The 18,394-nt window shown below is 36.3% G+C and overlaps 1 protein-coding gene across 2 annotated transcripts in view; it reads right to left on the bottom strand.

The window, feature by feature from the left end:
* Positions 1-18,394, bottom strand: part of ARFGEF1 (ARF guanine nucleotide exchange factor 1) — a 92,255-nt gene that overhangs the window by 3,385 nt on the left and 70,476 nt on the right. For both annotated transcript variants that reach the window (XM_038173595.2, XM_038173596.2), the window contains exons 23-37: positions 16,057-16,147; positions 14,862-14,902; positions 14,596-14,765; positions 13,851-14,002; positions 13,513-13,685; positions 12,334-12,494; positions 11,550-11,680; positions 9,995-10,124; positions 8,917-9,052; positions 8,692-8,830; positions 4,018-4,087; positions 2,265-2,394; positions 1,643-1,782; positions 1,099-1,267; positions 363-501 (exon numbers count right to left, since the gene is read on the bottom strand). In XM_038173595.2, coding sequence (XP_038029523.1) covers positions 363-501; positions 1,099-1,267; positions 1,643-1,782; positions 2,265-2,394; positions 4,018-4,087; positions 8,692-8,830; positions 8,917-9,052; positions 9,995-10,124; positions 11,550-11,680; positions 12,334-12,494; positions 13,513-13,685; positions 13,851-14,002; positions 14,596-14,765; positions 14,862-14,902; positions 16,057-16,147 — 1,972 coding nt within the window. The remainder of the gene's footprint in view (positions 1-362; positions 502-1,098; positions 1,268-1,642; positions 1,783-2,264; positions 2,395-4,017; positions 4,088-8,691; positions 8,831-8,916; positions 9,053-9,994; positions 10,125-11,549; positions 11,681-12,333; positions 12,495-13,512; positions 13,686-13,850; positions 14,003-14,595; positions 14,766-14,861; positions 14,903-16,056; positions 16,148-18,394) is intronic.

The following is an 18,394-nucleotide window of genomic DNA, read 5'->3' as shown; positions in this document are numbered from 1 at the left end:
TCAGGCAGCAAGGTTTAGGTGATGCTGTTTTTTTTTTTCCTTTTTAAAGAACAGCAACCTTTTACAACAATCCCTCACGTACCCACATGCTATAAAAAAAAAGACTGTGATAAAACCTTTTTCTCTCACGCAAAAGGTGTAAGATAGAAAAAGGACAAAAAGCAGAGACAACATTAGTAGCTGCAGGCACCCTCCATACAACATAAAAGCTCTTAATATTAGCTGTGACCACCACCATATAGTGTTAGCTCTAGCAAGTTTACTGAAAACAATAGTTAAAAAAAACAAACAAACAACAACAAAAACCACATTCTTTTATAAACCAGAGATAATACAAACAGGTTCAGCTACGTGGCCCTTACTTTAGTAATCTTTGCTGGACTTCTTCCCATGCGCTGGTACGGCTCTCATCCATGTACATACGGAACAGAATGCGCAGCCCACAGGCAAGACTACTCGTCTCCTGTTTCAGAAGATTAGGCTTTGATTTGCCTTTGAAACCTACAGAAATTAAAAAGAATCCATTTAGATTTTTTATTTTCATCTTCCATGTTTCCTAACTGTCTCCTACCTGTCCTGAGTATGGTCTGCATATAGTTAGAAAAACCACCTTAATGTTTTATATATTATTATTATGTATTTATACATTTTATATATTTCTGTATCAATATAGCTAACTTGGGTGCAAGGAATAGATTAAACCACAGGCTACAGAGATTCTATTTTAGATCTTTTGGAAAACACCATATATTCCAAGCGTCCACTTGTAAGTACAACAACCCTCCCAAAATGGTTGGGGGGTTTTGTACCTGCAGCTTGCAAACACAGGACTCACAGCTACAGTGAGCGATCAGTTCAGCAGTTGTATACACTGAAAAGTAATGCAGCGAAACCTTAAATTTTAAGAAATTAAAAAGGTATTTGCCTCTGTACAGATGAGGTCTCCTCTCCTTAAGGATTTCTAAGGTCATAAATTTACAGCCTCATTTTGAGTATTACATTTCAGCATCACAGCAATTTTTGACCTATTTTTCGGGGTGAATTCAAAGCACAGTAAAATGTTATTGCAAAAATATTTCTCCAAAGAGACTGACTCACCTGCTTTCCAGAGAGCAGTTCTTTGTTCGTTGTTTGAATTAAATGCTTTAGCAAATCTGTGAGATTCCAGCAGACAATCGAGAAGTTTGAAAAGCTGCTGTGATGTTAGGAAACGATACATCCCTTGATCTTGTGTATCCACATGGACATCAAAGTCTACTGCATCTCTCTATTAAAAACAAAAGAGAGATTTCAAGTCACAATTAAAAAATGTCTTCATCAAGCTCTTTGATAAATTCATCCCATCCTGTTTTCATCTGTACCTGTGTTTAAACTTAGAACTGCATTAAGTTGTATCCACAGACCAGTTACTGAAATCTATGAAAAATAAATGTTTAAACCTCCACAGCATGCTGCATCAGCATAGCAAATCCAATATAGCACAAGTTGTAAAAGATCTCAGCACAAGTTGTAAAAGATCTCAACAGTTTGCTGAAAGTTCTCTAGCACTTCTGAAAACTGTAAATTTGAAGATGTTACAGGAGTTTATGAAAACTTATCCACTACAGAAAAGCTGTTAGAGACACCAGTAAATTCTACTTACTTGTGCTGCTGCTAGATTCTCTGCATCCTCTTTTTTGCTAGTTGCTGGGAAGAACACAATATTGTCGATAGTCTGAATGAGTTCCAGCTGTACAACACACTTGATCAAAAGAGCAGCAAATAGCTTCTGTTCTGGAAATTCTTAAAAAAAAATAAAAAAGATAAATTTCTTCTTATCTTAAAACACTTCTGTACTTTTTCTTTTGTTAAAGCCATTCTTAACTTTACCCCTAAAATAGCTCAACTTCAAGCATGTTCAAAAAACAGGTCTAGAATCCACCCATCTACATTACTTTTCTGAAAACAGGGCTGATCACTGTGTCATCAACTGGCAGGTTTTAAAAAATTATTTCAATACTTTGAAGTCACCTGCCATATACTGGACAAATATTACACAAAAATCACCAAAATCAGTGACCTTATTGTTAGTATCACTGCAATGGTAAGAAATTCTTACCAATGGTAAGGAATTCTATCATTCTACACAGAGTTAAAAATGTAATTGATATAATTTTCTCCACACATTGTTTCTTAAATTACAGTTGGGGCTACAACTGAAGATACAGACGTTGGTAAATAGTACTCAACAGATACAAAATACCAAACCACTAAGAAATACGCACTTGCTGCTGGCCTGGCTTTACTCATTTCTTCCCCTGCTGTGGACACTGCACTGGGCTGAAGTGGACGTCCATCAGAAGATCTTGGCTGAATAGAATCATGAATATCTACAGACTTCTGTGAGATAGTATCCTAAAAAGAAACCCCCAAACATTTACTTACACAGTGAGAACAAATTAACTCTTGTGAGCTAATCATTTTTATAAACGTTTTTCTCTCAACAGAAAGTACTAGTATCAACTATGACATCCATTGTTTTCATTTTGGAAAGCATTCATTGGAAGAGGGAAATAGAATTATTGTAATTAATAATAAAACATGTTGTATTAGCTACAAAGTAGTTACATATAGCAATTACTGTCCCTTTCAATAACCCAGTATTTCTAAAGGCATTTCTTCCATAAATGCTGCTGGAGTTGCATTTTTGGCAAGACTTAAATCTAGGCATACTATTCCTATACAGATGTATCTTCTAATACCAATGAATGAATGAATGAATGAATAAATAAATAAATAAATAAATAAATCCTTCGTCATTAAGCATAAATATACTTTTAATGGATATTACGTCTATACACAGGCTCAAATATTATTCGGTATTGTACTAATTGGAAGAAAAACAAGATGAAAACACCTACAGCCTTCAAAAATTCTCTTACCAAAAGAAAGCATCCAAAATGATCTCCATTAACACTATTCTACAACTTCTGTTACTTTTGAAGTAAAGCTGTAAAGTGTCTTTTTACACTGATGACAAAGGATGCTTTGAAAACAATAACGCTAAACTATTTGAAAGAGAAAGGATATTTCAATTTATTCAAGATGAAGACAATGTTTGCCATGTTTGTGTTATTATACTTGATATAAATGGATCAAAAACTTAGTCAACATTTAGATCAAATGTTTTATACATTAAACCACTACAAATGAGCAAGTGAAGATGTAACAAGTTACGCTGATGTAAGATACTTGTACAATGAGTATTAAACATTTACATCCTGTTGCAGTTAAATTATAAGGGGGAGAGTTAGTCTCTCCTAGTAGAACTGTTTCAGGACCCTACCCTCAAATGTTTTATTAATCTATACATAACTTTAGGCAACTATTCGTGAGAATATCCAAAAGCTACGTTATTTGTCATCAGTGGTAGCTGATGCAGGTACAGGACTATCACTTACAGGCAAATCTTAACTTTCTATCAGTTTATTCAATAAGTGCTAAGAAATCTGATGGTTCTATGTATTTTGATGGATCTATGGATTATGATGAATCTATGGATTTTCTGTTTTAAACACCGATGTTTGAGTTTTTACTACCATAGAAAATTCTGGGGGAAAATGTCCGTCTGATTCTGGCAGCATTTTCTCATCATGCTAATATATCAAATAGAATATTTAACAAAACAAATCAGAAAACAGCCCCTAAACCAGAAAACAACCCAAACCTTATGGTATTGCAGTACTACCTATGATGAAGACCTGCCAGACATAGGACATAACCCAAAACATATGCAGGTAATAACCTATAGTCAACACTCAGAAGTCTACTTTGGACACTGCAAACCAACACAGCCTTCTCCTTCTCAATTCCTTGCCAATTTTAATAATTAAGCAGAGCTTTAACTGGAAAAACATCTCCAACTAAATCAAAACTAAAAGGTGGGTTTCAACTAAGTACGCTTTCCACTTACTCCACATCACAACACATTGGTACTGAACTCTTGCAAGCTTTTTAAGTATTTATTAAGCAGCTTACCAGTTTTTCTTTTGCATCAGAAGGAGATACAGAGCCAAAATCCCCACTGACTGGTTTCCAAGTCAGAAGCCTTGAAAACAGAAAAACAGTAATAAATAAATAAAAACTAGTAAGTGTAAAATAATAATCAGCACTGACACTCTAACAGGCTACTTAACAGGGTGGTTTGTTTGTTTTTTAAAGGAAGCAAGCCAAAGTTAAGAGGTGAATATAGATACTTCTAAAAATTTTTAAAAAAAAAATAATTATTTTTTAGCAGTAAAATATATATTTTTTGGTCTCTCACAGGTACTGAAAAATGTAAGTATTGTGGTTTTGGAAGTAAACATTTCTGCCAGTTGCCTCTGATAGACAGCTGAATTCTGTGGAGGTGGATTAATTTTTCATCGAAATACTAGATTTGGCTCTAGGCAGAATACCATCAACTCCAGTCTCATTAGCGGGCCTTGTTCCCTCATACTGACATAAGCTTGCACTGGAATCAGGAATAAACCTACCCCAGGCCGAATCAGCATGTTGTGGAGACACTGCCATTCTTTATTTGGGATATATTCCAGCATTGTGGTTTGATTTCCACTTAAAAGCAAACATTTCTTAAAATTCAACATGTCCACTTCATTGGTCAAGTTCATTGGTCTTTGGAGGGACCAGGACACTGACAGTATTTCTGATCTTTCCTGCTCTTTTCCTATAGCCCGTTGCTGTCTTGAGGCTCATTACCTTAAGCACTAAAAATTCTTACATTAATTGTAATTTATTGAGGTTGTCTGTGTCTGACAAGAATTGAACAAAATCAGATTAAATAACCTAAGTGGTCATATCCTTGCTTGTTACAATATATTTATTGCTAAAAAATAAAGTTATTTGTCATTGTTAAGATCTCACACTTTTTAGCAGGCATTTATGAAATAAGGCCTCGATCTGTGTGAAGCAATGCTTCACGGACATTTGTGCCTGCATTTCATGAGATCTTTCCCACTATGTAAAGGATCCTAACTTATCCTAACACGTCACTGATCTCCATAGAACTAAAATAAGACAAACATGAGAAAATTAAAAGCTAAAAATCTAGAGGCATGTAGCAAGTCCACAAATACAGTAGAGCAAATGTAGAGCAAAAAACTGAGCTGATTCTTGAAAGCTACCAGGATACAACTTGCAGATTATTCTGGATCAGAGGTTAAGACTTTATAGCCCCAAATAAATTACATTTGATTTAAACTTCCACCTGCCCAAGGCATGTATTGAAATATTGAGTCAGATCATCACAATCTGTGCAGGGAATCACCTTCCCAGAACAAGAGGGCATTCACCCTGGCTTTCTTAGTGCCAGCAAGCCAAGACTTTCTCTCATGAAGCTTCAAAATATTTCATTAAAAAAGAAGAAGTTATAAACAGAACTGAAGTAAACCAAGAAACTGTTAAAATCAGCTGTTGAAGTTTGGGCTGGATGAGCAGACAGTGAGGTGCACTGAAACCTGGTTGAACAGCAAGGCCCAGCGGGTGGCCATAAGCAGCACAAAGCCTGCTTGCAGGCAGCATACCCCCAGCAGCATATCCCAGGGGGATGGACCAGGTCTACTCCTGTTCAACACCCTCAGTGCCCTGGATGAGGGGGCAGAGTGTGCCCTCAGCAAGGCTGCTGATGACACAAACTGGGGGAGCGGTGGATATGCCAGAGGGATGTGCTGCCATCCAGAGGAACCCCATCAGGCAGGACAAATGGGCCAATGAGAGCCTCATGAAGCAACACAAGGAGAAGTGCAAAGTCCTGCACGTGGGGAGGAATGGCCCCAGCCACCCAGCTGGAAAGACAAGGCCCTGGGGGTCCTGGTGGCATCAAGCTGAACACCAGGTGGTGGTGGGTCCGTGCCATACAGGTAGCCTGGGCTGTGTCAGGCCAAGTCCTGTCAGCAGGACGAGGGAGGTGGTTCCTCCCCTCTGCTCAGCACTGGGGAGGCCACACCTGGCAAACTGTGTCCAGGTCTGGGCTCCCCAGTACAGAGAGACGTGGAGCTACTGGAGAGAGGCCAGCAGAGGGCCTCAAAGATGTGAAAGGACTGGGGCACCTCTCCTGGGAGGAGAGGCTGACACTGGGACTGCTCGGCCTGGAGAAGCTGAGGGAGGGTGCCATGAGGATGGACCCAGGCTCTGTTCAGTGGTGGCCCCTGACAGGAGAAGACATGACAGGCACAAAGAGGAACACAGGAGGTTTCTTCTGAACACCAGGAAGCGCTTCACTGTGTGGGTTACTGAGCACTGGCACAGGTTGCCCAGAGGGGTTGTGGAGTCTCCCACCTTGGAGATACTCAAAAGCTGCCTTGACATGGTCCTGGGCAACCTGCTTTGAGTGGCTGGCCCACCTTGATCAGTGGGTTGGACCAGATGACCTCCAAAGGTCCCTTCCAACCTCAACTATTCTCTGATTCTCTGACAGTATCCACAGCTATTAACACCTCAGTGAGTTTGTGGAAGCTTGGCAGGCGTACTGCTGGGCTTTTCTCTTAAGTAATCCTTGCTGAATGTGGTAGTTGAGTAAATACTTCAACACATTTTCAAACAAGGAAATAGTATTATCACACTATCATCTTTCTCTTTGCAAAGACATAACTTGCCAAAAACTGGCAGAATCTACTACTGCAACTAAGAACTCCTACAGCCAATAAAACAACCCTTAAATCAGAGAAGCATGTTACCCAAATATGTGGAAGATGTTTTATATGAGTCCTAGCAGAATAAATGCAATCGTACCTGATGAGAGTAATAAAAAACTGTCCCAGAAGATACTAAGCACTCCAAGGATTCATAGCATCTTATTATTACAAGACTATTATCAACAAAGCACTCACTCATAAAGCCGTCATATATACCTCTGTGCAACTTATCTCGCCTTTATTTCAATGTAACTATTGTGTCACTTCCAGACACAGTAGGTAAAAGGAGTATCTGCCTTTTTCCCTAAGTACTGAGACGAGCTCCACAACAAGCTGGGTACTAAAACTTTGTTATTAAGAAGAAAAATTAAGGCATGGAGGGCAGGAAAAGCTCTGCTGCAAAAAAAGATGGCTTATACAGGGACTAAAAAAATACAAATTTGAAATGCAAGCCAAAGCAGGATTAACAGGAAAAGAACCAAATCCCATAAAGAGAAAGAGAAAAGGAGCTGTACAGAAAGAGAAAGAAGTATTCTCCTAGGGCTCAGGAAAAAAAGTACAAAAGTCTCCATTAAAAATAAGAATAAGATACCTACATATTATTATCGTGTTTTTTCTTGCCCATATGAAAGCTTCTGCTTCATCAAAGCTTCAGCTTTAATAAAACATGGTAAAGGCAAGAGACTGTTTTGAGTAGTTTTCTGTCACCCAACAAGTGTTTGGAAAAGAGCAAGCATACCTTCCCCATGGGAAATGAGACTGATTACATATGCTCAGGGGAATACTATGCAGAGAAAATCCAAGTATGATTTACTTTACCCTGCAAAAGTTAAATCTCCCAGAAATATAATGTGAAATAATATAATGAAGTTAAAGAAGGCCTAGAAAGATTTAAAAAGATGGAAAATAAATAACAGAAATTTATCAAAGGAGTCAGATACCCTCCTAGGAAAAATAACTCGCCTGAAAAGCAGAAATGCCATAAATATCAAAGGGAATAATGCACATTTTCCAAAACACATCATATAGCTAAAGGGAACAAGAACATTTTAAATGTGTCTAAAGATTAAGATATCCCGAATGCTGCTCTAAAAGGGTTCCTAGTGTTCAACTATACGAATACTCAGCAGTGTAAGTTTTGATCTTATGTGGGAAAAAAAGCTGGTGTTCTGCTAGAAAACATTCTGCTTTTCAAGTACAGGTTATAGTAAGCTAGGGCTAATTTAATCAGACTTCTACACCTAGAGATTTGGTTTCCAATTTTACCTTTGGCAGTTATCAAAATGCACACACAAAAAAAGCTCTAACTTAAGGGAGTTAGCAATTTGGTATTACTTTCCTGGATGCAATTAATTCATAACTACTCATGTAGAAAAGCAGGTGAGGTAACATAGGGATTAAATTATGTTTTAAATATGAATGAAGTTCTCTTACAGTGCTATCTGATACATAATATCGAAATTAAGGAATGCCTGGCATGGAGAAGATTCCCTTTTGATTCCAGTTTCTTCAGGCCTGAACTAGGTGATACCTGGAAGTAAATGGTATGAACTAGCTCACAGGCAAAGAACAAGTACTAATGTAGCAGTTTAACACTAAGACTATCAGATTTGAAAATAAGTAGTGTTTCACCTCAGTGGTGACTGTGGAAAAAAATAGACATGTAATTACAAATTGCAAATTCTGCCTATAACTGGCGTTCTTCTATTAAAAAGACAATGATCAAAAAAGCAGGTAGTACACTTCTCAAAACAGCGACCATTTCAAAATTGAATAAAGCTAGAGATACCACAGGTCCAATAAGGTGTTTCTAGTTTTTAACAGTTTATCATGTACAACAGAAAAAATATATCTAGCAGCTAACAGTATCTAGCACATAATTTATGATTATATTTTGAGACAGACTGCTTCTATTCAAACAGTTTTTTGTTCACCTCACCTATTAGATATCAGTTTGAAATCAGTAACAGTCATCTAGCTAAACTATTTTACAAAGTGTAAGTATTAACAGTCCTCTTACGCATGAGGGATTGTAGTTTTGAAAATATCCAGCATGCAAGTGCAAGTTTTATCCCAGATTTCTAGGGTAAACTTTTCACCATTTAGGATGACAACATTCTCCAAACAGTTTGTACCAGACCGTGCTAGTTGTTCATTGTCTGGAAAAGAAAAACAGTCCACTTGTTTATTTGCATTCAACGTAATAAAATGTCAGCATTGTTAACATAATTTGGTACAGTCCTACCTTGCTGCACACACCAGTACAGCTGTGAGAATATATCATCCAAAAGAACATCACTAAGCACTTCTAAATACTGCGTGAATACATCACATATTGCATAAAGTGCATGGTTGCAGGTAGTCGTCATCCATTCAGCTTTCTAGAAAGGAAGGGAAAAAATAAGTAGTAACTTGGTTTAAGGTGCAAACTCTTCAGGATACACCTCCCTGCAGATATACAGATACACATATTTATACAATTTTAATTGCTTTATAGTGACATGCCATTCCTTTCTATATCAAACCCCCAAAATTTAAAGGGTCCTCTAATTTCACTTCGCTAACTAGCAGGTTTAAAAACAAAGTGGAAGCAGACAAACAACTATTCTCAGAGACCAGGCTGCAAGACTGACAAATAGCTACCCTCGTATAAGACACAGATTGAAATCAAACTTAGTATCTACCCTAGCTCAATAGTTTAACACCAAGCTAAGCTTTTTGTGTATATTCTATATATTTTTCAGAGAATAAAAATTTAGAAAGTGAAACTTGTGCTTCTATAAGTAGTCCAATACAGTCTTCTAAACAGTTGACAATTTTGATCAAACTTCTAATACTAATATTTTACATCTAGTTCAGCCATTTCTGTTTCACTTTCTTGTCAGGACAGTACTTATTTTCAGGGTCAAAAGGTGCAGTGAAAGTACAATATTTTTTTTTCTAGTCATCGAGAAGTTTTGGCCTAGCAGAATTCACTTCTAATTGTGACTTCACTCCTGATTACAAGCCTCATCCACTGAGCTTGTTGCCATGAACTGTTGTGTGTATCAGATTCAAGACATCAGGTTGCACTTCTTACAAACCCTAGGTCTGTTGCATTTTACACTATTCTTGTACTGTGAACTACTACTACTTTGACACATGGCTTAAAAAAGTGAGATGACAGTACATCTGACAGAATGCTAATGAAAGGCAACTAGAATCACCGGTCAACCATTCAAGTATTGAGGGCTGCCCTTCATTAGTTGATAAACTATATTACCCATCAGGTTTTCTACCATAACTATGCATCTCATGTAAATTCTCTTCAATTTTTTTCTCACCTCAGTCTGCTGTTCTGGCAGTTTCATGTTGTCAAATATCCTAAAGACAATACGAAATAAATCTTGCCACCAGTGCTTTTCATAAGTATGGCCATATGTCTTCATTATCTCAAACATTACTGTCAAGCCCCTAAAATGAACAGAGAACACCATATATTAAGAGTTATAAAAAGATGTGTGCTAGACCAAATATGTCAAAAGCTGTAACAGCAAGAGCAAACTCAGATATTGTGAAAAATGTTAAATTTTAATCTGCCAAATGTGTGCTTCAGTCACACTAGTGCACTAAAACTAACTACAGAATCAGTTTGTTTGAAACATACTTTAACAGGCAACAGCAAGAAAATACTTTTGAGAACTGTGGTCATTTCAAAGAGGAATACGTTGTCTTTGCAAAGGACCACAAAAGCAAAGGAACAAGTATTTCTAGAAAAGCAATACATATTCAGCATCAGAACGAAGACAGAACATAAATTACAAGCAAAAAAACCTGCAAACATATTCAAGGAAAATAAGCAGTTTTTATGTGAAATCAAACTACAACTTTGCTTTTTCAAGTGTCTCTGCAATCCTCAACCAAATAACCAATCTCTGCATAAAAAAGTTTTTAAATCTTCAAAGTAAGTATGAAGGACAAGGCAGGAAAGCAGGCAAGACTGCCATTGTGAGCTCTATTAAAACAAAAACCATTCCAACAGAATTTAGCTGTAGGGTTCTAATAATACAAATCCACTCGTTGCACGGAACATTTTACATTTATTTAAACAAAAACAAAACCAGAAATGTGACAGGAGGCTTAGCAAGGTCAACTATTACAAATCACTAAACTGAAACGTGTAACAGGAGCACCTATCATGGAATCAAACAGCACGCATTTATATTTTACTAATGCAAAGAATAGAGAGGATCAGTATTGCTACTGAAAAAATATGGGCTTGGATATTAATCCAATATAACACCTTACTTAAAAAAGAGATTTAATGCACATTGATCATTTACAGTTGACCTTCCACATCAAAATAATGTTTGTTATATATTAGCAAAGTTAAAAGTTGAGTGCTACATTTTGTTATGTTCTACGTTTAAACTGCCTCCATACCATCTAATGGTAAATGTTGAGCTGAGCTGTTTTGAATAATTTACAGGTTCAATAATGTCAACTGTTATCGACTGCTTTCTGTTGAAATTTGAACTTGTTTTTCAAATTAACAATTTAAACAGTTCCTGTCTTTGAAATTTTATGTTTACTCATCCTAAACAAGCACCAAAAACATGCTCAAACATTTAACTTCAAGAAAATATCATATTAATGCATTTAACATAATGCAATCACAACCATGTAACTTTATTGTTTGCTACAACAGAGGATAAAAATGTCTTATGATTTAATTTCTACATTCCAGAATCTACATAAAAGGTGTTTTTAACAAGTCTGGTCTTCCCACTTACATATCTAAGTCATTTTAAACTGGTTACATTTACAAAGAGAGTTGTTTCTATTTTAAAAGTGCAAAGTAAGCCTTCTAAAATTTGAATTACAAATACTGATTGTTACCTGGTTCTTACATCTAATTTGCATCTATTGATGATACAGGATAACTCAAACAGAATTGGGAACCATCCTCTCACCCACACTCTGTCTTCAGGAGCTACGTTCATATCATCACTTGTGTATTCCTTGAATGCCTTTAGAAGCAAACACAGGGTTATACAGAGCCGTATGAGAGAGATCCTTCAAAAATAAAACAAGCTGGACTGGAAATAACAACCTCTACTGTACTGGTACTGTACTAATACTACTGTACTAGCAGTACAGCCTGATACCTCAGGTGAGCTGGCAATCACAATAGCAACACTGAGGAGGTGAATTGTGTATTTGAAGCAATGCCTAGTACACTATGAAAAATAAAGTCAAACTATAAACTGGCTAATACATTCAAGACTGTTCAGCCTAACACTCTTACTCTGCTCTGTAGAGACAGCACTGGAAGTAAGAATCTACCATAATTTTTTTGTAAGGAGGTCAAACGGTTTTTGCTTATGCCATTATCCATTCTAACAACATTTCTTAGTAGAAAGAGATATGTTGATCTCTGGCAGTTCTCAGCAAAGGTAGCCAACAGATGAACTAGGGAAGATGGCAGGATGGAGATAAGAGAAAAGAAATTTGCTGATGATTTTAAAACCAGTGGCATTTTTTATTCCTGTCCTTTCTGAATAAAGTACATTTCTCATTAATCTCTGAAAAAGTGAAGGCAATAAGGTTAGCACAAGTGATTTTGTCTTTATAAATGCATTGTTCATTAAAGCACTCATAATTTAGTTAATACAGACTATACCTGAGGTCTATCAGATACGTATTTTGCACAGTGGCGAATGAGGCGGATCGCTTCCATACTGGTATCTGGAAATGCTGCATTGCAGGCAAATTCAGACAAGCACTTTACTGCATCCTGGAAAGAATCTATGGTTGCTGGGAAGTGTTTTTCAAATACAATTGCTGGGAGAAAAAGTGTGAACAGAAAAAAAATGTCATGCTTTAAAAAAATCTATTAATTCTAATATGAACTGACTGTAACAGAAGTCACAAGAGGCTGGTTCATTGATTGGTGTTGTCAAGTGCTTGAGTATTAATAAAAACTAAAAAATTAATGCTCGATAACAACAAAAAAGTCAGCTAGAAGGCATTCATTTGATTTTAAAAGCAAGTGTCTAAAATAAATCACGGTAGTGCCTGATCTAAAGGAGGGTAATTTTGCAGTTAAACAAGAAGAGAGCAATAGGTTTACTGCTTAACACTAGATCTATGTTTAGAGCTTAAGAAGGCTACCTAAAATATTGAGTTTCATCAACCAAAGGTCATCCCTTAGCAATTTAGTCCTCTTGCCTTCATTTTAAAATAGTCACGTTTGAAGGCACATTCTTAATCAATGCTGAAAAAGTTTTAGGAAGTTGCAGAAGTTGTGACAGAGTAAGAGATCCCTTATGGCACTTAAAGCCTGAGGGGATCTAGATCAGGATGGAACAAAATCATAGTTCCACCCATCCCAGCTAAATAGGATCATAAACAAGCACAATTCAGAAACAAGGAAAAAGATAAGCAAACAACATAATAGTAAAATGACGTGTTTTTTTTTTTCCTGGAGAAAAAAAGAATTGCTTCACTAAAATGAAAGCGTACACAAAGAAAATAATCTAAGGCATGACTGATTTTGCTATAGAAGATTATAAACAGTGATTTTTTTTTAAAGGGGTAAGGGAAGACAGATGAATTTGTGAATTATTACAGACAACTATTACAGAGAATTATTATTACAGAACTATTTCCATAAGTAGTTTCCCAGAAGATCATTTGGCAAGTATAAAATATTGCTTCCCAAGTATGAAGTGAGCTTTACTATGCAGGCTGTAGAGCCAACAGAAAAACAAAGCTACTCAGCCTCCAACAGAAATACAAAGCTTCTCAGCCTCCAGAGTCACAAATGCTTTCATGATGCTTGAACACCATCAGTACTTACTGACAATGTGTCCTGTAGTCTGGAATGCAAGCTCCACTATACTTTCATCCTGATCTGAGGCAGCCAAATGAAATACTGAAAAAATGTTCTTCCAACCAGAACGAATGTTAGCAGCTTGGGAATTTACCATCTGTGCAATACACCGTACAACCATGTCTCGAATAGTAGGAGACCTGAATTAAGATGATAATAAATAGTAATTGTTTAAACTAAATTACCTAATCAATTAGAAATAGCATAATTCTCCAGCAACTGATTTTACAAAAGCAATTTAAGATTTTAATTGCAAAAGTTGGTGCTTATGGTCCCAAGTGATTGAATTAATTGAATGTTATTACCTGTTTCTCTTCATTATATGTTCAAATGGTCTTAAGAAGTCCTTCTGGAATCGGAAATTAGCAAGTTCTCCTTTTTCTAAGAACTTCATTGATAACTGCCTTAATGAGTCTACTGCAAAAATAGCTACATCTTCATTGGGATTGCAGCCAACCTGACAACACCGGGTAGAAACACACGTAAGTTTGCATCAGAATTCTTACGGATTCAGCCCAAGCTGTCTTTACATTTGGTAATAGAAAACTGAGCAGTACTGGAAAATTAAACAGTAGCCAATTCCATAAACCACACTATTAATGCAATTCAATAATCCCGTATCAATTCCAACCATTTTCTACATTCTATATACCAGCATTACAGCTTTCTCAAAATAAACAAACTGCCTAGGAAGACTTCAACATGCTGATTAAAAATGCCTATCAAGCATTTACCTTAGAAGGAGTCAATTTAGACTTGAACATAAAACAACCCCTTATCCCAAGCTTCATAAAACATCCAAACATACAGAACAAAGAATTAAAGGAAACCAGTTCTAGACTCAGATCATGATAAATAACTTTAATGCGTACTCCTGCTTTTGCATTAATTATACTGTGCACCTCTGCCTTCTCACAGGTCCATTCAGCTTTGTAATTTGCTTTTTTTAAACTACTTATAGAGAAGGACAGAAAAAATAGTGTTTTTCCATCAAATCTTTAAACAAAATTTATTTTTATCAATACTTCAAGCAGTGTAATTAAGAGATACCTTATTAAAATGATCTCCAATAACTTCCCAAATTCTAGACCACTGTAGCCTTATCCGACCCATGTTGTAGTAAGAAATCTCTACTATCTTTTGCAGGCTAAACATTCGAGGGTGAGTAGCAGACAGCAGTTCATCCATAGACACAGCACAAAGCCAGCGAACGAAATCCACTGTTAAATGACCACAGATATTAATATAATATTTTTCCAAGTTTTATCACAAAGCTGTTTTGTAGTTTACAGGGGAAAAAAAAAGGTAAAACCTACCGATAGCATTTCCATCCAACCTTGTAGATCCTGTAAATATTCTGTAAAGTAAAGTTTCAGACATTATTGCTATGTCTTTAAAAAACATCTATTAAATGTGCGTGCAAGATTTTATATCCCAACTAATTTTATTTATTCAAAAATAGTAACTGTGGAAAGAGACTGAACTGTGAAAATAAAAGTAGAAATATTTCAGTTTCTTCTGATATTTAAAAATAACTCCATGCATGCATTGAGACTGGGGGGGTTAGAATTATTTCTAATACTATCTGCTCATTGACAGCGACAGATGACTAATGTCAGCAGCTTTATAAACTATATAGCCCTGCTCCAGAGAAGACAAACTTTTCCAGAGTACACAATTCCTACTTGCCATGACAAATAAGATACTTGAAATACGTCCCATTATGAAGTGCTGAGAAACACTGCAACCCTAAAGAGCTATTATGTGTTTGACATTAAGCCTCCAACTAGCTTGATACCATTTCACTGCAAGGCAACCTTCATTAAACTGACATTGATCTCGCTGCCTATACTCAAACACAGAAAGCTTGTAAACCTTCAGAATGTACCACTTTGTACAGTGATTGTCGATTTTGACAACCATTTAGAAAATGATACTTTCTGATTTCTTATATGCTGAGATAGCAAGATCCATTAACACCCCAGTCAGATCAGTTCCGTCAGCTATAAACAGGGAATTTTTATGATATGTATCAAATCCAGTTAGCATAAATATGATTCACAGAAAAGACGACTAGAATAATAATATGGTAATTTCAGACATCATCTACATATCCTGGAGGAAAGCAAGAAGTCAGTAACTACATTTAGGAGAAAAGCTGTCTGTCAATAATGCTCCCTATACAAAGGTAAAATAAGATTTGCTCTGTGTTACTATATATAACAAATCTAGATTCACCAGACGGTAGAGCAGTCTTCATTCTGCAGCTTCCCTGTAATAATTTTATAACAGTAAGATGGCTTCTTGTCTCATCTTTCTTCTCCTACTTGAAAAAAAACTTCTGCTCCATAAAAAAAAAGGAAAAACCTGACAAAACCTCAAAGCACTTTTATACGGTTATATTTATGTAGTGTTTTGCCAATAATGGTAAACTAATAATTTCCTATTATTTCAGCATGGTATTCAAATGCTGTTAGAAAAAAGATGGAAAAAGCAAATTCAACACAGTACCTGTCTACAGCAACAACAACACTCTGGGAGCTAGTTTCACCAATGGATTCCTGAATACTTGCTATTTGCTTCCAATCCACGTTTCCACCAACTACAGTAAACAAAAATTGAAAATGGATGAGTGATAATACAGAAAGGGCAGGGAAAAAAGAGGAAGAGAAGTCATGTCACAATAGTGTCTTTAAATATATTTCAAATTCACAATAATAGCCTACTTCTCTTAATTTCCCATGCATGGATGGGCATCTCAGTGAACTGCTGCATACTTTTAAGTCCTAATTCTCTAGATTCTCTATCTGTGTATAATTTGTTAGTCCCATAAAATTGTCCACATTTGGAACTATTATATGAATAGATGCAAGAGGAAAAAAATCAAGAGCACAGGAACCACCTTTTTTTCTCCATCTTTAAATGGATCTTTGGTAATTTTGCTACTGGAAAAGAAAACAACGCAGCAACACACCATATGACAGAGAATACTACACAAAAGTGAACTTTTCACACTTAATGAGCAGCAAGTGAGTAAATCCATCCTGATAGGTTTTCTTTTTAATCATTCATTATGAATGATGAAGGAGAGGGAGAGAGCAGCTCCCAGCAAAACCTCATCTTAAAGGTATGTCTGAAGTACATCAGCATTATCACTGAAGAACAGTGAGGCAAAACTGCAATACAGAAAAAAAACCCTGCAGAACAGAAATATCTGTTTTGGAAGCTAGAAACTGTAAACCACACCTGGCAAACCTCATGCTAAAATGCTAACTTCACAGTGAGCAAATTTCTGAAATTTCTGCTGACCTCCAAGCTTGTTTCTCCCTACTACCTCCCAAAAAAAAGAGCAATCTTGCAATTGTTCTGGGTATTTCTACCTATGCTGCACACAATTTTTTTCTCTTAGGCAACCTATCAGAAAGATAGGGGAGAACAGAAGGCTCAAAGGAGATCAGCGATTCTATTCCCAGCTTTGCAGGGACAGGAAAGTTCTTCTGTTTCAGACTGCCTCCCCAAAGTCTGCCATTTAGTCTTGCTGTGCTCCACAGCTGGAGGAGGCTTGAAATGACTGGCTGTCAGATCGAGATAAATTGGCCCATCTGAAGAATTTTTCCAGGACTTTTATGAACTAGCCTTTTCTGTACATATATATATATATGTACAGAATATATATATATATATATATATATATACAGATATATGTGTATATATATATCTGTATATATATATATATATAAAACCTTACGCTAGTCTTTCAGCAACTTGTAATACTGTTGGATTTGATCAAAGTGTTTCTTTTAAGCAAAGGGGCTGCCAGGATCAATTAGTTTGAATATCAGTAATGTGTCAGCTAAGAAACACATTGCTCTGTGTGAGGTTGGAAGGGGTATTTCCAAGCAGTCAGATAACCCTAACCAATACTGCCACTTTATGTGAAAATTCATTCCTACTGTAGAGTGTAGGATTTATGATCAATGCTGTAAAGGTGCCACAGACAGCAGATTTCTTTGTTTATATATTTCTATTCCAACATTTCTGAAATCTTTTACAAGGAAACAGTCAGCCATATAATTCTCCTTCAATAAAAACTGATTCCTCAGATTCTTGTTGTCCAACGAGGATTTCCAGTTACCTAAAAACTACAGTTTGACTAAAACTTTTTCACAGCAGCAGCTTCTTTCTTACGACTTTGCAAATAGGAATTAGAGTAGAAAAAGAGCTGAATTTCCCAGTTACGACTCCAAGTAAGATGACATTCCTACTAAAGAAGAAAAGGAATAGATGCTTATTTCTTTACTTTTTCAACACAAACACATGCGATGTCTTGAATTCTCAAGTAAAGCAGAAAAGGTCTACAGCAGAAAGATAACGCAATGCGATGACTGAATCAGTTATGCAGTAAATTAGCCTTTTTGTTTTGTTTTTAAACACACATCTCTAGTTCAGCAGGAAGAGTGAATGCTGCTGCCTTTGTGAGCATGATTTTGTAAGCACATTTCAAAGACAAGGCTTCTGTTTCAGCCTGCAGCTTCACTTACTCTAATTAAACAGCTATTTTCCTGTAAAACGTATGTCTGATCTACGGGCATATACAGGTTCTTCACACGAATACAGGTTTATAGGAAGATTGCTAGAAAGCTGTAGTTTTAAACAATACTTCAGAGTCATCACAGAAAAAAAATTTAAATATCTGCAACACAGGATTTGTGGAGAAGAGTGGAAAACACTGGAAACAATTGAGAAAGGGGCTCTGTTAGAGCATACTCATTTAGCATATAGTAAATTCCAGTGAGATAGGCATTTTCCTACAAGATTAAAATGATATTATTAAAAGAAGAGAAAATGG

The sequence above is a fragment of the Anas platyrhynchos genome, chromosome 2, assembly GCF_047663525.1.
Source record: "Anas platyrhynchos isolate ZD024472 breed Pekin duck chromosome 2, IASCAAS_PekinDuck_T2T, whole genome shotgun sequence".
In the NCBI taxonomy this organism is placed as follows: domain Eukaryota; kingdom Metazoa; phylum Chordata; class Aves; order Anseriformes; family Anatidae; genus Anas; species Anas platyrhynchos.
Note: the sequence above shows the minus strand (reverse complement) of the source record. Positions and strands in the feature narration are given on the sequence as shown.